Consider the following 22412-nt stretch of genomic DNA (forward strand, 5'->3'; position numbering starts at 1 on the left):
TTTGAAACTACTGACGGTCTTGGCCTCTACCACCTTCTCACCTAACTTGTTCCAACCATCAACCACTCTGTTTACGAAAGTGAATTTTCTTATATTTCTTCGGCATCTTTATTTAGCTAGTTTAAATCTATGACCTCTTGTTCTTGAAGTTCCAAGTCTCAGGAATTCTTCCCTAATCAATGTTATCGATTCCTGTTACTATTTTGTACGTAGTGATCATATCCCCTCTTTTTTTCTGTCGAACAAATTGACTACTTCTCCCATGAAGCATCGAACCCTGGCCCACCAAGTGGCAGTCCAGCATGCTAACCATCACTCCACCACCAGATCCTTAAACATTGTCTGAAGGAGTGCTGTTGGATCTTGGTAGATTGTGGCTTGTGAGGTCGGCCAGGATGGTTGGGTGTGGGATGGTGCCACCAAACTATTCCTTAAATCAGGTTGTTACCTGGTGAGGCTGACCAGTTTAAGGGGGGGGGGGGACTTGGGGGGGGGGGAACTGGGGAAGAGTGAAATTATTTGGGGTCTTACATCTCTCAGCATCTCTGCCCATCTTCTCTCTCTCTCTCTCTCTCTCTCTCTCTCTCTCTCTCTCTCTCTCTCTCTCTCTCTCTCTCTCTCTCTCTCTCTCTCTCTCTCTCTCTCTCTCTCTCTCCCTGTGTTCTTTGTTCACCTCCAGCCACTTCCTTGTTCTCAGTGCTCTGCTGTGTCCCATTACTACCTCTCCTCCTGTGAACAAGTCCACAAGGGCCGTGATGAGGGTTCGAACTTATGCCCAGGATGACCCCAGATGCGCCTTAGTCGACTAGGCCACGACATAAAGAGGATTCGAACCTATGCTCTGGGTACTCTCAAGCAACGCCTAAGACCACTACACCATTATATTCATTATATAGTGTGTGGGGGGGGGGTGTAAATGAGTGTGTGAATGGGGAAGGGGGCGGGGGGTGGATCACAGGAGGCAGCAGGTGTAGGGGAGTCGTAGGGTGTGTGTGTGTGTGTGTGTGTGTGTGTGTGTGTGTGTGTGTGTGTGTGTGTGTGTGTGTGTGTGTGTACTCACCTAATTGTGCTTGCGGGGGTTGAGCTTTGGCTCTTTGGTCCCGCCTCTCAACTGTCAATCAACTGGTGTACAGATTCCTGAGCCTACTGGGCTCTATCATATCTACATTTGAAACTGTGTATGGAGTCAGCCTCCACCACATCACTTCCTAGTGCATTCCATTTATTAACTACTCTGACACTGAAATAATTCTTTCTAACGTCTCTGTGGCTCATCTGGGTACTAAGTTTCCACCTGTGTCCCCTTGTTCGTGTCCCACCCGTGCTGAAGAGTTTGTCTTTGTCCACCCTGTCAATTCCCCTGAGAATTTTGTAGGTGGTTATCATGTCTCCCCTTACTCTTCTGTTTTCCAGGGATGTGAGGTTCAGCTCCTTTAGCCTTTCCTCGTAGCTCAATCCTCTCAGTTCCGGGACGAGCCTGGTGGCATACCGCTGAATCTTCTCTAACTTTGTCTTGTGTTTAACTAGGTATGGACTCCAGGCTGGAGCTGCATACTCCAGGATTGGTCTTACATAAGTGGTATACAGGGTTCTGAAAGATTCCTTACACAAGTTTCTGAAGGCAGTTCTTATGTTGGCCAGTCTAACTTATGCCGCTGATGATATTCTTTTGATGTGGGCCTCTGGGGACAGGTTCGGTGTGATATCAACCCCCAGATCCTTCTCTCTATTTGATTCTTGCAGGATTTCCCCTCCCAGATGATACCTTGTGTTCAGCCTCCTGCTCCCTTCGCCTAATTTCATCACCTTACACTTTCCAGAGTTGAACTTCAGCAGCCATTTTCTAGACCATTCCTCCAGTTTATCCAGGTCATCCTGTAGTCTCTGTCTATCTTCATCCGTCTTGATTCTTCTCATAATTTTTGCATCATCAGCAAACATCGAGAGGAATGAGTCTATACCCTCTGGAAGATCGTTCACATATATTAGAAACAGGATGGGTCCAAGTACTGAGCCCTGTGGGACTCCGCTGGTGACATCTCGCCACTCTGATGTCTTCCCCCTCACCGTTACTCGCTGTTTCCTGTTGCTTAAGTACTCCCTTATCCACTGGAGCACCTTCCCTTTTACTCCTGCCTGTTGCTCCAACTTTTTTAACTGTGTGTGTGTGTGTTGGGGATGGTGTACACGTAACCCCACCCATCTCCACACCACAACAATCCAACCCTGCTCGAATTCCCCCCCCCCCCCCACCCCGCCGGCTGGGGAGAGACCCCTGCAGAGTAAGCAAGAATAGCAGTATAAGCAAACAGCAGATACAGCAGCAGCAGCAGCAGTAGATGAAGCAGGGGTTGTAGCAGTCGTAGTGGCAGCAGGAGCAGAAGTAGCAGCAAAGAAAGGGACTATCAGGAGAAAGCGCCAAGCCATTAGAGTATAAAGCACTGGGAGGGGGGTCAGGATAAGGATTTGGGATGGGACGGCGGGAAGGAATGGTGCCCAACCACTTGTGAACGATCGGGGATCGAACGCCGACCTGCATGACGGGAGACCGTCGCTCTACCGTCCAGCCCAAGTGTGGACGGTAGAGCTACAAACAACGAACAGTTCTGGCCAGGATCCCAATACACAACAACCTTGGTGTTTGAGGGAACCGTAGATTTAATAGGCAACTTTTTTCCCTTTTATTTCATGTTAAATAATTTGCTCCATTATGTAGGGTAAAGACAGAACCGGTTTCGTGTGGGGTAAACAGAACCGGTTTCGTGTGGGGTAAAGACAGAACCGGTTTCGTGTGGGGTAAAGAGAACCGGTTTCGTGTAGGGTAAACAGAACCGGTTTCGTGTGGGGTAAACAGAACCGGTTTCGTGTGGGATAAACAGAACCGGTTTCGTGTGGGATAAACAGAACCGGTTTCGTGTGGGATAAACAGAACCGGTTTCGTGTGGGGTAAACAGAACCGGTTTTCAGAAGTACCGGGTGAGTCTCAGCTCATTTCTCTACCGACTTTGACATACAAACACAACAAAAGACGAATTGTAGTGTTCACAAAAACACGAATTTGTTGACGGAGAAAAACAAAAGACGACTACTTGACTAAAACGTGTTCCCTTTGTTAAATTCCATTTTAAGATGGTGTTGAACTGAAGACCTCTAAACACCTGTGGAGGGTTATTACAACACAAGTGCTTAACTACCCAACCAGCAGGCATAATGTCTTGGACACTATCCAGGGCTAAATGTAAACTCTAGTGTATTTCCATCAGGGTTCACCTCTCAGTTTACTTAGCCCACGTTTATGTATAAGTCTGGTGTTGGCCTTAATAGTATGCAATTTCTGGAAGTTTAATAAGGGGGGTACCACAACTGCTTACTGACGGGCTCGCCATAGCCCGTGCTACATGGGCATTTCGTTATGAGTAGCTAAATCTAAAACAATAACAATGCTTACTGATCATCCAGCAGGAAGATGCTGGATGATCAGATGTATGAATGGATGATGAAGATGCTGGATGATGAAGATGTATGAATGTAGTGCAGAAGTTTGTGTATACACAGACCCCCTAGGTTTATACACTAGGTGTATGAATTATCGCTTGTCAACTATTATTATTATTTTTTTTTTTGAGATATATACAAGAGTTGTTACATTCTTGTACAGCCACTAGTACGCGTAGCGTTTCGGGCAGGTCCCTGGAATACGATCCCCTGCCGCGAAGAATCGTTTTTTCATCCAAGTACACATTTTACTGTTGCGTTAAACAGAGGCTACAGTTAAGGAATTGCGCCCAGTAAATCCTCCCCAATATTCACCGAGTGAAAACTCCCTGGCATAGAAGCCACTCGGGAACGACCCTGTAACGCTAATAATCGTGCCGGAAGCGGCCCCCTGATACATGAGCCAATTACCGCAAGAAATAAATTTGTTTAAGCGGTAAAAGTGTTTGGTCGGAGGGGAAGTAGAGGGCGCGCAGGGCGCTTTAGCACGCCCAGGTGCAAACGATCCCACCCACTCCTGCCCGCCGCCGCCCACCCACCCACTCCTGCCCGCCGCCGCCGCCGCCCACCCACCCACTCCTGCCCGCCGCCGCCACCCACTCCTGCCCGCCGCCGCCGCCCACCCACCCACTCCTGCCCGCCGCCGCCGCCGCCCACCCACCCACTCCTGGCCGCCGCCGCCGCCGCCCACCCACCCACTCCTGCCCGCCGCCGCCGCCCACCCACCCACTCCTGCCCGCCGCCGCCGCCGCCCACCCACCCCCTGGAGCCCGCCGCCGCCGCCGCCCACCCACCCCCTGGAGCCCTATATCCTCTATCCACTAACACTGCTCGGTGGGTGTGAGTGAACCCCTCAAGGGAACCCCTTCACTGGTTATAGACAACATTTACAACCACTTTCCCTCCATCCAACAATCATTTCCACAATGCGGTCTTTACAGTTGTTCGCCACCTCCAAAGAACGGCCCTCGATTGATTGATTGATAAAGATTAAGCCACCCAAGAGGTGGCACGGGCATGAATAGCCCGTAAGAAGGAACGGCCCTCGTAGAGTCAGTTTCTTTTTTACTAACAGCGCCACACCACCTTTCTCAATGACGTTTCGGTCCGTCCTGGACCATTCTCAAGTCCCCCTGGACTTGAGAATGGTCCAGGACGGACCGATACGTCGTCGTCCCTTCACCTTCTAGTGTGTGGTCTGGTCAACATAATTTAGCCATGTTATTGTGACTCATCGCCTGCACCTCTCTCAAGCTTGTCACTTCTCATTATCTGGTAATTCCCCTTGGGATTATTACATTGTTAAACATCCCAGTTAGTTTGATCTTCACTAATGTTATAACATCAGGATTTATTTCCTTAATTCTTTCTTTGAGTTCACTTGCTTTATTTGTCAGACCATCAGCATGTATAATAGATCTTCAGTGTCTTCACTATTGTCCTCTTCTCTGAGCTGTTTGCTTCCAGTCTAGGTATGTAATTTAGGTTAGGTTCGGGTTAATTGTTAGGGAGGGGAACGGATTTGGGATATGGAAGAGAGGAAAGGGTGGATGTTGGTGGGGCACTGGGCTGGAGTATGGGTGTGATGCAGTAGGATTTGTGAGGCTTGGGGGGTTGAGTGGGGGTTGAGTGCTGGTTGATGATCAGTGGGTGGCAACTGGTTGTCGGTGGGTTGCGTGATCGATGGCAGAGGGGAATTGGTGCTCCTGGGATGGGAGGAATATGGAGTTCTGGCAGATTTGGTCTGGGGAAGGAACTGGAGGTGTTCTGGTATTTTTCCTTTGTCAAGCCCTGGGGAAAATTCCTTCTACCTGAGGTTCTGGCTGTCTATTCATAATGCGGCCATTGTTCTTGCACTGTATTGCTTCTATGTGGCTGTGTTGCTCTTGTGTTTTCTTGTCGGAGATGTGGTGTTTTCTGTCTTTTATCTCGCTCTCTTCTCCCCCTTCTTTCATTCCTTTTCTCTGCCCTGTCCCTTCTTTGTTCTATCTTTACTTTTATTTACTACTTGATCATGTCGTTTTCTAAGTAGACCCTCTCATATCCCATTATTGTTCTGAAACCACTTTTTTGATTCATTAGTAATCTTGGAGCTGCTTCATTTGTAAATATCAGCTTCAGTGGTCTAGTTTTCCTGTTTTCGCATCATACAGTATATGACCCCAGCCTGAGCACTTGTACCAAATCTCTTTCAGCCTCACGAAGGCGTAGTTCTTTCAAGAAATCCCCGACAGATTCTCTCCAACTGTGTATTCACCTAGTTGTGCTTGCGAGGGTTGAGCTCTGCTCTTTCGGCCCGCCTCTCAACTGTCAATCAACTGTTACCAACTACTAACTAGCTAAACAAAATTTCCCCACCCACCCATCCCCCAGGAAGCATCCCATAACAACTGTCTTAACCCCCAGATACCTATTTACTGCTAGGTAACAGGGGGCATCAGGGTGAAAGAAACTCTGCCCAATCCGGGAATCGAACCCGGGCCCCAGGATTTAGAGTCCCGTCCACTCAGCTACCAGACCCCCCAAACGTGTGGGACTGTGTGTATGTATTACTCACCTAGATGTACTTACAGGGTCAAGGACCTGGTACTATAGGCTTACCAGAAGTAAAAAAAAAAAAAAATCTGGCCTTAACACAATTAGTCGTATTCGCAAGGACTTGACAAGAGCATCTTGTTTGACATCAAGGTACTCACCTGGGACAAGCCGAGATGCACTGAAGCAGTTTCCGATATGTACATAATCTTCCCATCTGGAGCCACCACGAAGATGAAACCGTCTAGCGTCTGCGAAAAATAAGAAATAAAACATACATTCAGGTATATTTTTATTCGAGCTGGTCTTAGATGTCTATAGAGGGGCACAAGAACACCGTGTCTGTGCTCGGTGCTGTGTTCTGTAGTGTTCAAAGATTGGTGTGTCTTAGCTAGTGTGCTTGTCGGGCATAAGACATGATACCTGTATAATGACTCAACTGTCTAGACATTTTCTTATGTGTGGTTTGTTGGGTGATATTATTGCTCTCTCTCTCTCTCTCTCTCTCTCTCTCTCTCTCTCTCTCTCTCTCTCTCTCTCTCTCTCTCTCTCTCTCTCTCTCTCTCTCTCTCTCTCTCTCCCTCATATTTTCTTTCATTTCTCCTCATATTTCCTCCCTTCTCCTTCATTTTTCTCTTTGCCCTTTTCCTATTCTCATGTCTTCTTCCACAAATCCTCTCGGTTCATTTGCATTCCTCCCTTCATTATTTGCTGACGTTTCTTTCTCTCTTTCAATGTTCCCTTTCTGTATTCTCTCCCACTCGGACCCCTCTCTACTCTTCCATCTCACCCGTCCCCTTTCCTACCTTCTATGTCTCTCTCTGTCTTTGTCCTATCCTCCCTTACTCTATATTTACTTTAATTTAAAAATATCTCTTTCCCCTCACTCTCTCCTTCCCTCACCCCTTTTCTTCCCTCACACCCCCCCCCCTCATCCTCCACGTCCACTCCATCTCCTCATTCCTCGTTTCTTGTGATCGGCTAATTAGGCAAAATATTCTTAGTGGGTCCACTTAAGCACGCACCAGAAACCGAGGGGAGGGAGTGAGGGAAGGGTGAGGGTATAGTGAGGGAAGAGTGAGAGGAAAGTGAGGTGAAAATGAAGGAAGAGAGAGGGGGGGAAAGTGAAGAGAAAGGCGAATGAGGAGACAGAGAGTTGGGACGAGAATGGTGAGGAGAAACAGGTGAGGGGTGAGTGAGGAACGATGCGTTGGGAATAGTGTGTTGTGAGGAAAGATGAAGGAAATGTGAGGGAAGAATGAGGGGCTGCAAAGAGGAGAATGAGGGGAGACATAAGGGTCAGGGGGAGACAGGGATATACAGTGATCTAGGGACTAGGGAACAAGAGGCCAAAACCGAGGGAAGAACAGTAGACAAGAAAAAGATGCCAAGCAAAGAGCGGAAAGTGGAAATAGTACAAAGAGTCAGAGAGAGAGAGAGAGAGAGAGAGAGAGAGAGAGAGAGAGAGAGAGAGAGAGAGAGAGAGAGAGAGAGAGAGAGAGAGAGAGAGAGAGAGAGAGAGAGAGAGAGACAGGCAGACAGAGAGAGAGAGACAGAGAGAGAGAGAGAGAGAGAGAGAGAGAGAGAGACAGAGAGAGAGAGAGAGAGAGAGAGAGAGAGAGAGAGAGAGAGAGAGAGAGAGAGAGAGAGAGAGAGAGAGAGAGAGAGAGAGAGAGAGAGAGAGAGAGGAGAGAGAGAGAGAGAGAGAGAGAGAGAGAGAGAGAGAGAGAGAGAGAGAGAGAGAGAGAGAGAGAGAGAGAGAGAGAGAGAGAGGAGAGAGAGAGAGAGAGGAGAGAGAGAGAGAGAGAGAGAGAGAGAGAGAGAGAGAGAGAGAGAGAGAGAGGAGAGGAGAGGAGAGGAGAGGAGAGAGAGAGAGAGAGAGAGAGAGAGAGAGAGAGAGAGAGAGAGAGAGGAGAGAGAGAGAGAGAGAGAGAGAGAGAGAGAGAGAGAGAGAGAGAGAGAGAGAGAGAGAGAGAGAGAGAGAGGAGAGAGAGAGAGAGAGGAGAGAGAGAGAGAGAGGAGAGAGAGAGAGAGAGAGAGAGAGAGAGAGAGAGAGAGAGAGAGAGAGAGAGAGAGAGAGAGAGAGAGAGAGAGAGAGAGAGAGAGAGAGAGAGAGAGAGAGAGGAGAGGAGAGGAGAGGAGAGGAGAGGAGAGAGAGAGAGAGAGAGAGACAGAGAGAGAGAGAGAGAGAGAGAGAGAGAGAGAGAGAGAGAGAGAGAGAGAGAGAGAGAGAGAGAGAGAGAGAGAGAGAGAGAGAGAGAGGAGAGAGAGAGAGAGAGAGAGAGAGAGAGAGAGAGAGAGAGAGAGAGAGAGAGAGAGAGAGAGAGAGAGAGAGAGAGAGGAGAGGAGAGGAGAGGAGAGGAGAGGAGAGAGAGAGAGAGAGAGAGAGAGAGAGAGAGAGAGAGAGAGAGAGAGAGAGAGAGAGAGAGAGAGACAGACAGACAGACAGAGAGAGAGAGAGAGAGAGAGAGAGAGAGAGAGAGAGAGAGAGAGAGAGAGAGAGAGAGAGAGAGAGAGAGAGAGAGAGAGAGAGAGAGAGAGAGAGGAGAGAGAGACAGAGAGGAGAGAGAGAGAGAGAGAGAATCACAGTGCCGCCACCAGCAACTCTACACATGACAACATCAACCTTAAAGAATTCTATTTAAGGTTCTTAAATGTGATATTTTTTTATCTTATTTCCACTATTCTTGTTATAGAAGTAACTATAACTCAATTCTTGCTAAAAAAAAAAAAAGATATAATTTTAGCGATATTATAATGGTATACCTCTAAATATGTTATGCTGTTATCACTGTTAAGTTGGATTAATTAAGTAAAAACGAATTATTTATTGTAAAACGAACTATTTATTGTAAATTTAATAATTTACTCAAAACGTAAATATTATAAAGCTGATAAACTTGACAAATAAATACACTACTTTCATAAACAGAAATTACTTAGTATAAACCAACAGTAGTACGTCATTTAATGTTATAATTAAGGTTTATCAACCTCTGAAGCATGATATATGAATCACTAGCAACTAAATACTATCTAGCATACTTTAACACCAAATGTAAACTTGTTATACAAAGTAGTGTATACTCACGGAGGCGTGGAGAACATTTCTCACTGTATGTATCCATACATATATATGTATATATATGTATATGTATATATACATATGTATGTATATATATATATAAACAGCCAGTAGGCCTGAATTATAGTATATATTTCAGGTTCATTATAATTAATCAAACTTTTTTTCATAAATTATTTAAAAAAATTTAGAAATGATTTAAGGCTGTTTAGAAATTATTTACAGATTTTAGAAATTATTTAAAGTTTACAGAATATAATTAAGTTTTAAGGCAGATTTGTTCCAAATTCAAAGTAAATAAATTTTGGGACGCAGTCGAGGACACTAACAGTGAGGTATACCACATTTCTCAGTGTATATATAAGTATACTTGTTGAATGGTATGTTATTGTGGTAGTATTAATAACCCTCGGTTAATAATGACTGCCTTACCTGTAGCAAGTATGAGTCCAGTTCCTTAATGACTGTCTTACCTGTAAAAGGTGTGAGCCCAGTTCCTTAATGACTGTCTTGCCTGTAAAAGGTGTGAGCCCAGTTCCTTAATGACTGTCTTACCTGTAAAAGGTGTGAGCCCAGTTCCTTAATGACTGTCTTACCTGTAAAAGGTGTGAGCCCAGTTCCTTAATGACTGTCTTACCTGTAAAAGGTGTGAGCCCAGTTCCTTAATGACTGTCTTACCTGTAAAAGGTGTGAGCCCAGTTCCTTAATGGCCGCTTCGCGAGGATTAGTCTGCGGGGGCGCCGCTCCCCACGCGTCTCCAAGACCTGTACCGGAAGGAAGACAAGACACTAGAGTACTCTACAGGACCCCCCTCCCCATCCCCTCCAAGACCCAGTGCATAGTTTGTAGATTAATATAAACTCTCAAAGGTAATTTCAGTTACCAAATTTAGGTTTGGGGTCATTATTTAGGACTTATTAAATAACTTAACGAAAAATACTTATAAATATAGTATAAAAATAACATATAAACTTAATATAAGTAGAATATAAAAACAGAAACTTTATGTAAACAATTACAGCCCCACTCCTGTGCCAGGTAAGTCCACTACTAACTCCCCTTAATCCGCGTGACTGAACTTTTTGTTCTGAGATAGCTGAACTTAGACTATTTAATTAGAATATGACATTAACGTGATATAACGAATAAACGTGATAACGAAAAATACTGAGGCGCGCAGCGTCCCATATCGTGAGAGGGGAAGTAAGTTTTGGCCATTACCGGGTGTGTTGACAGGGTGAATCATGCCGTGTTTGGATAGTTTTAAGTCATTGTGAAACACTAGCCCCATAATCCCGGCATGACACCCGGCCATGTTGGCGTTGGGGAGGGAGGACTGTCGTCGGAACAGTCGCTGGACTCCATGTGTCTGTTCCCTGACGCTCCGTATATATGGGGTCCAAGGTACCTCTAGCGTGTGTATGTTTTCCAAGGTGCCTCTAGCGTGTGTATGTTTTCCAAGGTGCCTCTAGCGTGTGTATGTTTTCCAAGGTGCCTCTAGCGTGTGTATGTTTTCCAAGGTGCCTCTAGCGTGTGTATGTTTTCCAAGGTGCCTCTAGCGTGTGTATGTTTTCCAAGGTGCCTCTAACGTGTATATGTCCCAAGGTGCCTCTAGCGTGTATATGTTCCAAGGTGCCTCTAGCGTGTATATGTTCCAAGGTGCCTCTCTATCATGTATATGTCCCAAGGTGCCTCTAGCATGTATATGTTCCAAGGTGCCTCTAACGTGTATATGTCCCAAGGTGCCTCTAGCGTGTATATGTTCCAAGGTGCCTCTCTAGCATGTATATGTCCCAAGGTGCCTCTAACGTGTATATGTCCCAAGGTGCCTCTAGCGTGTATATGTTCCAAGGTGCCTCTAGCGTGTATATGTTCCAAGGTGCCTCTCTAGCATGTATATGTTCCAAGGTGCCTCTAGCGTGTATATGTTCCAAGGTGCCTCTAGCGTGTATATGTTCCAAGGTGCCTCTCTAGCATGTATATGTTCCAAGGTGCCTCTAGCGTGTATATGTTCCAAGGTGCCTCTCTAGCATGTATATGTTCCAAGGTGCCTCTAGCATGTATATGTCCCAAGGTGCCTCTAACGTGTATATGTTCCTAGGTGCCTCTAGCATGTATATGTCCCAAGGTGCCTCTAGCGTGTATATGTCCCAAGGTGCCTCTCTAGCATGTATATGTTCCAAGGTGCCTCTAGCGTGTATATGTTCCAAGGTGCCTCTAGCGTGTATATGTTCCAAGGTGCCTCTAGCGTGTATATGTTCCAAGGTGCCTCTAGCATGTATATGTCCCAAGGTGCCTCTCTAGCATGTATATGTCCCAAGGTGCCTCTAGCGTGTATATGTCCCAAGGTGCCTCTCTAGCATGTATATGTCCCAAGGTGCCTCTAGCGTGTATATGTTCCAAGGTGCCTCTAGCATGTATATGTTCCAAGGTGCCTCTAGCGTGTATATGTCACAAGGTGCCTCTAGCATGTATATGTTCCAAGGTGCCTCTAGCATGTATATGTTCCAAGGTGCCTCTAGCATGTATATGTTCCAAGGTGCCTCTAGCATGTATATGTTCCAAGGTGCCTCTAGCGTGTATATGTCCCAAGGTGCCTCTAGCATGTATATGTTCCAAGGTGCATCTAGCATGTATATGTCCCAAGGTGCCTCTAGCGTGTATATGTTCCAAGGTGCCTCTAGCGTGTATATGTCCCAAGGTGCCTCTAGCATGTATATGTTCCAAGGTGCCTCTAGCATGTATATGTTCCAAGGTGCCTCTAGCGTGTATATGTTCCAAGGTGCATCTAGCATGTATATGTCCCAAGGTGCCTCTAGCACCCTCTTTTAGTATCCATGGTGAGATAATGCTGACAAATGTAAGATTTTGAGGTTAGATAATGATGGTAGAGTTACACCATACGAGCTAGATGGTGTTGAGATTGCGAAAGGGATTTGAGCGAGTTATGATTTAGTAAGAATTTAAAACCAAAAAAATCAATGCATAAATGTTCGTAATAAGGCAAATAGGACACTGGGATTTATTTCTCGAAGTGTTAGTAACAAAACATATGGTGTTATTCTTCAGCTATATCTTGCTCTGGTTACGCCCCATTTAGTTATGCAGTTCAGTTTTGGTCGCCGTACTATAGAATTGATATAAATTCACTAGGACGCATCTAGCGTAGAATGACAAAGTTAATCCCGCAAACCTGTCACATGAAGAAAGATTAATAAAGCTTAATTTACATTCTCTAGAAAGGCGAAGAATTTGGGGTGACATGATAGAGGTGTACATGGGATAAATGTTCACAACAAAGGGGATATTAATAGAGTTTTAAAGGTATCAGATATAGAACACGAAAGATTGGATAAGTTTAAATTTAGGAAAGACCTGGGTAAATACTGGTTCGGTAACAGGGTTGTTGATTTGTGGAACCAATTACCGCGTAACATAATAGAAGTATGATCCCTTGATTGTTTCAAGCGTAGGTTAGACATACATATATATATATATATATATATATATATATATATATATATATATATATATATATATATATATATATATATATATATGTGTGTGTGTGAATGAATTTGGGTGGATATAAATAGGAGCTGCCTCGTATCGGCCAATAGGCTATCTGCAGTTACCTTGATTCTTATGTTCGTATATTTTGTCAGGGCCCAACAGCCTTTGTCACATTCAGCTCCAACAGATTTCTTTTGACTTCATCATTATTACTTTTAATATCATTTTCACTGTATTTCTGAGATGAAATGAATATTTTATGTCAATCCCTTTAAATACAAATAAAATTAAAAACATAGTTATACTTGTAGGAACTAACACAATTTAGTTGACCAGACCACACACTAGAAATTGAAGGGACGACGACGTTTCGGTCCGTCCTGGACCATTCTCAAGTCGATTGTGATGAGGAGGTTTAACACAATTTAGTGTTAACATAGTGTGACAATAATCTCCTTCAAGAGATTGAGCCTGCTCTTCCCTCCACAAACACGTCGTTGAAATTATATAAAACGACTATGGAAGACATGTCCAACAACAACAACAACACCAGCAAGGCTTGCCAGGGTGAGCAAAACATATGCAGCCAGCCACCTGTTCGGACTCAAACCACCAAACTACATGTTGATCGCTACCGGCTCCGCTGATTGGTCGCCGGTCTGGCTGCACCTGCACTCGCCCCCCCATACTACTTGATGTCTGGGGTCGCCCCAACCTCCTACCTCAGAATGTTCAGTGCTCTCGTTGTTACCACTCCTCCCGGCTAGACGCTAGCGTGTACTGAGGGAAGTGGTAGCTTAAGCCAATATTCCAGCACCTCCCATTTACTTGTATATTGCACTTCTTGTTATTTTGTCTTAACGTAACTTTTCATTGTGTCATTTAAGTATTCTTATTATTTTGATTGATTTTATTATAAGAATTTGTTTGTGCATTTTATTCATGTTTTGATTTAATTAACGTAATTAAAATTTCATTGTTAAAGTTTACTTGTGTTTTGTGTGTCTTCTCCTTACCTTACCACAGACGAAGTTCCAGTTTTTTCTATTTTTTTTTATAACTATGTGACGAGGCCATACCCCTAGCCTTAAACAGCCGAACACCAACGCGTTACCGTCACAAGTTATATGGGGGCCTGTCCTAGGAGCTTCACTCAGGTACTGGTGCCAAGTGGTAATTTATGGTAAGCGTATTTAACTTTGTTAACGTAGCTTTACTATTTTTCATATTCAATTTCATTTTTTATAAGGTGCGGTGTATTGTGCATTACGAGAGTAACATATAGTGAAGGTGAGACAACTTTGGATTACGTGGTGACTGTAGGCCTCAGTCATACTCTTAATTGGTCATCTCTCCCTCCTTGTTATTACTCGTATTTACCATCTATGTCCCTTGAATATTTCTCATTCTGACAGATCATCATATTGGTACCCTGGTACTGTGGTCTGCCCCGGGCCGAGTACCCAATCTTCTGCAATCTGACTGTAGGAGGACAAAGAGGGCCATAGTTCCTCTAGCTCGAACTTTAGTTGCTGAATTGGGACCTCAGCAGCAGTTCTCGTCACAAGTTGACACCTCGCACCCCTACACGTCAGTCAGAGATGATGATACATACAACGGTAGGGAATTAGCTTATTTTTTCAGAGCACAAAAGTTCGCTAATTCTGTAAGTATCATATTAAATTCAGTAGGAAAAACTTGCTTTATGTCCTATAGAGACTTGGCAAGGTATGCCTACATCCTTGGACTACCAATTTTACTTTTGAAGCATTTAACTGTTTCATTTGTTTTCGAAACTTTGTTTCATTTGTTAGTAGGATTTTCTTGCCCTTATTCTCTTACATGAGTACCGGGTACAAGATTTCCTGCGCCCTTGATTTAATTTAATCATTTAATATCTTTCACTTAACGTTAATTGTTAAAGATCACACAGGATAGGTACCAGTTGCCACGTTGTCCTGTTTCTGACATTTCACTATTGAATATTCGTGTACCTTTATTTGCTAATTTCACCATGTTTCGTCTCCAAACTTTCCGTGCAAATCCAGCAGGTGAAATAGGGACTTTAAGTCGTGCCAAGAGGACTGAATTACAAACTCTTGCACATGAGTATCAACTAGAAGTTCCCTACCAAGCCAACAAAAATGACCTACACAACCTGTTGCTGGATTACTATTTAGAGCAAGGTAAGATAGACTCTGAAACTCATGAAACTTACTATATTGCAGAGAAAACTGACTTGGCAACGATGAAACTTAAACTAGAGCTGGCCAAGATTGAACGTGAGCAGCAAAGAGAAGCAGCTGCCATACGAAGGGAAGAACAAGAACGCGAAGCTGCTTTGAGGAGAGAAGAACACGAACGTGGACTCGCCCTCCACGAACGTGAGGTCTCCTTGCTCCATGAACGTGAGAGAGTACAGCTTGAAACAAAACAACGCGAGTTGGAAATACAACGCGAACATGACAAGCAACAAGCGACTCTGGCTTTAGAGTGTCGTCAACGCGAAATCGCCTTGGAAACTTCACACTTCACTCAACGCCAGCAAGCTACTGCCAATCTTCCCGTCAGTTTTAATATATCACATGCAAGTAAGTTAATGCCATCCTTTGTAGAAGCAGAAGTTGATGTGTTTTTCACCACCTTTGAAACCCTTGCTAATCAACTCAGTTGGCCTGTCGACCAATGGGCCACACTTCTCAGAGTCCATCTTGCAGGTAGAGCTGCAGTCACACTCAGTACTTTGGCGTCTGAGAATGACTACTACACTCTGAAACAAGCAGTGTTGGACGCCTACCTACTTTCCACAGAAAGTTATAGAAGGAAATTCCGTGACCACCTGAAGGCAAGTACCACTACCTTCCTTGAGTTTGCTAACACGAAACGGAGGTATTTCATGAAATGGCTGGAAGCAGCACATGTCTCTACTTTTACAGAACTCGTCAACCTGATGCTTGTTGAAGAATTCTTGAGACGTGTGCCACCTCCTGTCCGCCTCTACTTAGCAGATAAAGAAGAAACCGACTACCTGAAGTGTGCTAAGTCGGCTGACACTTACAGCCTCATCCACCGGCTGACACCCGAACCATCCTCCAGTAAGAAGTCGTGGTACAGTTACGAGAAGGTGAGCCCCGATCAAGCTGGTTCACAACTGTACTGCAAGTATTGTAGACTCTATGGACATACCATAGACAAGTGTGGTAAGTCTCAATACAAGGGAACCACTGACCAACAAAGACCCAAACCAACTCCTCCTAAGTCCGGTAAGCCTGTGATGAATGTTGGTGTTAATGTTAATGATCTTTCTCTTTTCAGTAACCACCTGTATACTGGAACTGTCTCTGCCAACGGTTCAAATCCGGAGGGACGTTTCAAATTGAAGATCTTGAGGGACACAGCGGCTCTACAATCGATCATCTTGAAGTCGGCTGTGCCCAACATAGTCTACACCGGGGAAACAGTCTTCATCACTGACCTCACTGCTACCACTCCATACCCTCTCGCCAGAGTCCACCTGGATTGTCCCTACGTGAACAGAGAAGTCCAAGTCGCCGTCAGGGAAAAGCCTTTTCCCATGCCTGGAGTGCAACTTCTCCTAGGCAACGACTTGGCAGAAGACCTGCAACCGACCAACCTGATCGTCATGGACAAACCCCAGGTGTGTAACTCTGTGCCAATAAACCCTATTCTTGAGTATGTTCCAGCAGAGGTTCAAGAGAGTGATGAAGTTTCTCCTCCGGTTCTCGTGACCACCCGTGCACAAGCCGCACGTCCACAGCCAGCTGACTCTACTGCTACCGCTGTCCCTCAAGACCCTCAGAAACTCCCCCCGCATCTGACCAAGTTGGAGTTCCGTAAGTTGCAGAGGGAAGATCTTACTTTAACACCATTGTTTTTCCAGGCTGAGACTCAACCCGACAGTATTCCTGGGTTCTTCCTAGAGAACGACTTGCTCTACCGCAGATATAGACCCAGTAAACTGAAGGAGGAGGACGATTGGGCCAACATCGAACAACTTGTGATTCCCACCAGCCTGCGGCCCACTATTCTACACCTGGCCCACGGAGCATTCTCCCACTACGGCTTCAACAAGACTTACCATGGGATTCGTCAAGACTACTACTGGCCAGGTATGGTAAATAACGTCAAACAGTACGTAAAACAGTGTCATACATGTCAGATGGCAGGCAAACCGAACGTCTCCATTCCCAGAGCACCACTGATTCCCATACAGGTGCCTGCGGAACCTTTCCACAGACTCATAATAGACTGTGTTGGTCCTTTAACTCGGACCAGTTCAGGTAACGCCTACATCCTAACCATCCTGTGTCCTACCACCAGATTTCCCATAGCAGTTCCAGTGAAGAACATCACGGCTGCTACGGTTATCAAACATCTATTGAAGATCTTCACTCAATACGGATTTCCCAGGGAGATTCAAAGTGACTGTGGCACCAACTTCACCAGTGATCTCTTCAAAAGGACACTGGAGGAGTTCAACATCAAACAGGTATTGTCCAGCCCCTATCATCCTGCTTCACAGGGTTCTCTTGAACGTAGTCATCAGACCATCAAAGCACTCTTGAAAAAGTTTTGTAGTGAAACCTCAAAGGATTGGGATAAGCAGATTGACCTAATAATGTGTATTTTCAGAAGTCTCCCCAATGAGTCCCTAGGAGTATCTCCTTATGAGATGCTCTACGGCCGTAAGTGCCGTACTCCCCTTAAGGCTTTCAAAGACTCTCTCAGAGATGCCACCTTCAGTGAGCATCAGAATGTGCCCCAGTTTCTTCAAAACCTTCAACACATTCTAGAGAGAGTCCACCGCTTTGCCCATGATAATCTATTGAAAGCCCAGGTGAGAATGAAGACTCATTACGACCAGACCAGCAAAGTAAGAAAATTCAAGCCGGGAGACTTCGTCCTTGCCTATTTCCCTATCCCAGGTTCACCTTTACAAAACAGATTTTCAGGACCCTACTGCGTCAAAGAGTGCAGAGGCAACAACACTTACGTCATAGAGACTCCAGATAGGCGGCGGAAGACCCAGCTGTGCCACGTCAACCTCCTGAAGCAATATAATGGTACTCCTCCCACTGTCTTGACTAACTATTCCACATTCACAGAACCCTACATCCACAGTGAGACCTTCCCAGCTTCTCCTCCCGAAAGCACTGACAAGGAGTCAGCGCTTTCTAATTCCGAAATCCTTAATGATCTTCCCAAATACTTTCAGGATAATCATAGTGCACCTCTCGTCAAGATCTTCAGAGAACATCAAGAGTTGTTCAGAGATGATCCCCAAGAGTGTAATGTTACCCAGCACGACATCCAACTGCTCTCCGACACCCGGCCGATTCGTCAACCCTTCTACCGAATCAGCCCGAGCAAGAAGGAAGTCATGCGTGCTGAGGTGCAATACCTCTTGGATCATGGACTGGCTACACCTTGTGAGTCCCCCTGGGCCTCACCCTGTATCTTGGTGCCCAAACCCCAAGGTAAGGTGCGGTTGTGCACTGACTATCGTAAACTGAACTCTGTCACTGTCAAGGATGCTTACCCCTTGCCAAGGATAGATGACATCCTTGATGCCATTGGTAGTGCCCAGTACTTGTCCCAAGTGGACTTGCTTAAGGGGTACTATCAAGTGTGTCTAACGGAGCGCGCTAAAGAGATATCTGCCTTCATCACTCCTTTTGGACTTTTCAGATATGAACGCCTTCCTTTCGGACTATGTAATGCCCCGGCCACCTTTCAAAGAGCTGTCAACCGTGTCATCCAGGGCTTGGATAACACATACGCCTACCTGGACGATATCGTCGTAGCCTCCAACTCCTGGAGTGAACATCTGCTCCAGCTGCGACGTCTGTTCTCAAAGCTCCTGACAGCCGGCCTCACCATCAACCTGGGCAAGTCCACTTTCGCGAAAGGTAAAGTGCGTTATCTGGGTCATGTTATTGGGAGTGGCAGCATAGCTCCGTTAGACTCACACACTCAAGCCATCCAACAGTATCCACAGCCTACCACCAGGAAGCAGCTCCTGCGCTTCCTTGGTCTTGCCTCTTACTACCGTAGGTTTGTGAAGAATTTCAGTACAGTCGCCACACCTCTAATTCTATTAACCAGTCCCAAGCAACGGTATAATTGGACCATACAGCAAACCGTTGCTTTTGAACAACTCAAATTCCTCCTCTGTTCTAACCCCATTCTCGCCTCTCCAGATATCACCAAGCCTTTCGTCCTTCATGTCGACGCCAGTGGTACCGGCGTTGGTGGTGTCCTGATGCAACAACGAGGCGAGGAGGTTCTACCTGTCAGCTACTACAGCTACAAACTGAAACCACACCAGAGGAACTACAGCACTATTGAAAAGGAGCTACTATCCATCGTCCTGAACCTCCAACACTTCGCTCCGTACCTACAAGGCGCCAGGTCTACCACCATCTTCTCAGACCACAACCCTCTCCGCTTCCTACATCAAGCCCAATTCACCAACCAGCGTCTTCTACGATGGGCTCTGTATTTACAAGACTTCAACCTGGAGATCCGCTATATCAAGGGTTCTGACAACACCATAGCCGATGCCCTCTCCAGAGTTTATGAAGTAGAAGCGACTCCATCCATTACTCCACCACATAACGACGTACTTCTTCCAGAACCGCAGGCTTCGGGGGAGAGTTGTGACAATAATCTCCTTCAAGAGATTGAGCCTGCTCTTCCCTCCACAAACACGTCGTTGAAATTATATAAAACGACTATGGAAGACATGTCCAACAACAACAACAACACCAGCAAGGCTTGCCAGGGTGAGCAAAACATATGCAGCCAGCCACCTGTTCGGACTCAAACCACCAAACTACATGTTGATCGCTACCGGCTCCGCTGATTGGTCGCCGGTCTGGCTGCACCTGCACTCGCCCCCCCATACTACTTGATGTCTGGGGTCGCCCCAACCTCCTACCTCAGAATGTTCAGTGCTCTCGTTGTCACCACTCCTCCCGGCTAGACGCTAGCGTGTACTGAGAGAAGTGGTGGCTTAAAGCCAATATTCCAGCACCTCCCATTTTTACTTTTGTATTGCACTTCTTGTTATTTTGCCTTAACGTAACTTTTCATTGTGTCATCTAATTATTCTTATTATTTTGATTGATTTTATTATAAGAATTTGTTTGTGCATTTTATTCATGTTTTGATTTAATTAACGTAATTAAAATTTCATTGTTAAAGTTTACTTGTGTTTTGTGTGTCTTCTCCTTACCTTACCACAGACGAAGTTCCAGTTTTTTCTATTTTTTTTTATAACTATGTGACGAGGCCATACCCCTAGCCTTAAACAGCCGAACACCAACGCGTTACCGTCACAATAGACACCAGTAACTCGTGTTTCAGCAGCAAGTCCAATATGTCGAAGTGGGAGTAAGAGTACATAGATTGTCATCCCCTAGTTCACTATTGTGTTTGTTCTGCTGATGGCTGACGACACGCCTGGGTTATCTGGGCGTGGGGGATCCCTTCACTGTGAGGGGTTGTGGAGTGGTGACCCTCTTTACGGAGATAAGAGGGAGGTCCTTGCCTAGCAGTGCCGTAGTACTCACCTAATTGTGCTTGCGGGGGTTGAGCTCTGGCTCTTTGGTCCCGCCTCTCAACTGTCAATCAACTGGTGTACAGGTTCCTGAGCCTACTGGGGTCTATCATATCTACACTTGAAACTGTGTATGGAGTCAGCCTCCACCACATCACTGCCTAATGTATTCCATCCGTTAACTACTCTGACACTGAATACATTCTTTCTAATGTCTCTGTGGCTCACTTGGGTAAAGACTTCCATCTGTGTCTGCTTGCGAGTACCACCAGTGCTAAATAATCTGGCTGGAAGAGAGAGAGAGAGAGAGAGAGAGAGAGAGAGAGAGAGAGAGAGAGAGAGAGAGAGAGAGAGAGAGAGAGAGAGAGAGAGAGAGAGAGAGGAAATAGAGAGGGGGGAAAGATGGGGTGGAAGGAGAACAGGGAAAGCTCACTAACGAGGCCATTTTGTCTTAACAACCGCGGTACCTTCTCAGAGGGGGGAGGGAAAGAGGGGATATGAGAGGGAGAGTGAGGAGGGGAAAGAGGATCAAACTGGAGAGAAAAAGACACTAATATTTTCCCCCCTCCCGTCTCTCCGTCTTATTTGTAACTGTCAACGGGTCGGCGAGTGTGGTAGACAGTGAGTGTGTCTGTGAGTGTGTTAGTGAGAGTCTCTGTGAGTGTGTCAGGAAAGCGTTCAGTGAGTCCGTAAGACAGTGAGTGTGACAGACTTGTATGTGTTTTTGATTCATTGTCAGAGTAGTTAACAGATGGGAACGCACTAGGCAGTGATGTGGTGGAGGCTGACTCCATACACAGTTTCAATTGTTGATATGATAGAGCCCAGTAGGCTCAGGAATCTGTACACCAGTTGATTGACAGTTGAGAGGCGGGACCAAAGAGCCAAAGATCAACCCCCGCAAGTACAACTAGGTGAGTTCACACACACACACACACACTACACAACCCACCCCCCCCCACACACCCTGTAACCCTTCCCACCCCCACAAAACACACCCTCTCAACTATCCCCCCCACCCCATATCACCCCCCACCCACCACACCTCCACCACACCCACACCACCACACCCACACCACACACACACCCCCACCACCACACCACCACACCCACACCACACCTCCACCACACCCACACCACACCCACACACCAGTCGTGGCCTTGGATGGGGGGGGGGGGAAGCGTAGTAGCGGACGCAGGCGATATTGTTGGTGAGGGACTTTGACAAAGTGAAAGACGTGTTAATCCTAAGGAATGGGTGAGGGGAAAGGAGGAAGAGGGGAGAAGGGATAAAGCGAGGGGGACCCAGCCAAGGAATGTAGGATGAGGGAAGGGGTGAGTAAAGGAGGGGTAGGAGAAGGAAGAGAGAGGGAGGGATGAATGATGAGGAGTAAGGGAATGACCAACAAAGTAAAGAGAAAAGGGGCATAGAGGTAACCACTATAGATGTGAGAGGCAAAATAGACAAGGAAGATGAGGAATTAGATTAGATTAAGATCAGAGATGTGGGGGAAGATTAGAGGTGTGGGGGGGGGGGAGGGAGGGAAGATAAGTGGGTGGGGGGGGGATAAGGTGTAGTTTGAGATTCTACAGAAATCTAAATCATTTTTTTTTAACGTCACAAATCTCAACAGGTTTAAGAAACAAAAACATTTTAACTAATATTTTTTTCAGAAATTCTTTTCTGAAAAAGTTCAAAAGTGCAGAAATGATATATTAAAAAAAAGTCCTGTTTAGTTTTTTTTGTCTTGAAAAGACATTATTTCCGAATTATTTGGTAATAAATATATAAGTCAGCTGATACAATATGGAATTAATGAAACAGTGTAAATCATAAATATTCTTGATGTCTCGAAACTTCAACACACATTCACCAATGTCACATATACCAGCCATACATACATACATACATACATACATACATACATACATACATACATACATACATACATACATACATACATACCCCCAAGCACACACATATACATGAACTAAACACGCATACACAAACTATATATATTCCTAACGTACCACCCTGTACACCACACACACACACACACACACACACACACACACACACACACACACACACACACACACACAAGATGGTGCTATATAGCCTTCCCGGTTTGGTGCCTTCTATTGATAATTACTTATTCACACACACACACACACACACACACACACACACACACACACACA

The 22412-nt window shown here is 45.5% G+C and overlaps 1 protein-coding gene across 3 annotated transcripts in view; it reads right to left on the bottom strand.

Annotated features, from left to right (window-relative positions):
- sim (single-minded) overlaps window positions 1–22412 on the bottom strand; it is a 137237-nt gene that overhangs the window by 29222 nt on the left and 85603 nt on the right. For all 3 annotated transcript variants that reach the window (XM_069319257.1, XM_069319256.1, XM_069319258.1), the window contains exons 3-4: window positions 9794–9879; window positions 6192–6281 (exon numbers count right to left, since the gene is read on the bottom strand). In XM_069319257.1, the coding sequence (XP_069175358.1) occupies window positions 6192–6281; window positions 9794–9879 (176 nt within the window). The remainder of the gene's footprint in view (window positions 1–6191; window positions 6282–9793; window positions 9880–22412) is intronic.

The sequence above is a fragment of the Procambarus clarkii genome, chromosome 92, assembly GCF_040958095.1.
Source record: "Procambarus clarkii isolate CNS0578487 chromosome 92, FALCON_Pclarkii_2.0, whole genome shotgun sequence".
Lineage (NCBI taxonomy): Eukaryota > Metazoa > Arthropoda > Malacostraca > Decapoda > Cambaridae > Procambarus > Procambarus clarkii.